This window comes from Bison bison, unplaced genomic scaffold, assembly GCF_000754665.1.
Source record: "Bison bison bison isolate TAMUID 2011002044 unplaced genomic scaffold, Bison_UMD1.0 scf7180017863733, whole genome shotgun sequence".
In the NCBI taxonomy this organism is placed as follows: domain Eukaryota; kingdom Metazoa; phylum Chordata; class Mammalia; order Artiodactyla; family Bovidae; genus Bison; species Bison bison.
Window position 1 is genome coordinate 1 of NW_011494305.1, and position 532 is coordinate 532.

General features: G+C 52.4%; 1 protein-coding gene across 1 annotated transcript in view; it reads right to left on the bottom strand.

The window, feature by feature from the left end:
* Nucleotides 1–6: 6 nt before the first annotated feature.
* The window catches only part of LOC104983987 (voltage-dependent L-type calcium channel subunit alpha-1F-like), a gene marked incomplete at both ends in the record, with an annotated part of 19,839 nt that continues 19,313 nt past the window's right edge, over nt 7–532 (bottom strand). Inside the window, 1 exon segment of the mRNA XM_010833556.1 lies at nt 7–150. Within this exon segment, the coding sequence (XP_010831858.1) occupies nt 7–150 (144 nt within the window).

The following is a 532-nucleotide window of genomic DNA, read 5'->3' on the forward strand; positions in this document are numbered from 1 at the left end:
CGAGTGGGTTCCAGGCACATGCAGACAGGTGAAGGTGTGCAGCGGACTGCTGGATTTGCCGATGTATCCCTCCCCTGCTGCACCCTCCTCCACCAATAGCAGTGGGGCATATAGGAGTCGGCCCCGCTGAGGAGGGGTTGCCCAGGAACCCTGGACCAGAATAAACATCAGGGGCATAGTGATGGATGGATGGGGTATGAGGATCTAGGAATCACTCCCATGCCTACCTCTTACCCCAAACCACAACTGGAGTCAAACTTAAAGGGTATAAATCAGACTTGAGTTTATTTAAGAGCACAGAAGGCCTGGGTTTGCCACCTACTAGCTGTGTGATCTTGGGTAAGCCTCTCTGGGCCTCAGTCTCTTCATCTGTAAACTGGGGCTAATAGTACCCACCTTACAGGCACAGTGAGGATTGTGTGAATTCACATGTGCCCCCTTCTTCAGAAGGAACTAATATATAGTGTATTTGATAAATTCAGCCTCGGCTGCCCCCACCCCTCCAGACCTCAGCCTCCCTCCCCCACCTCAC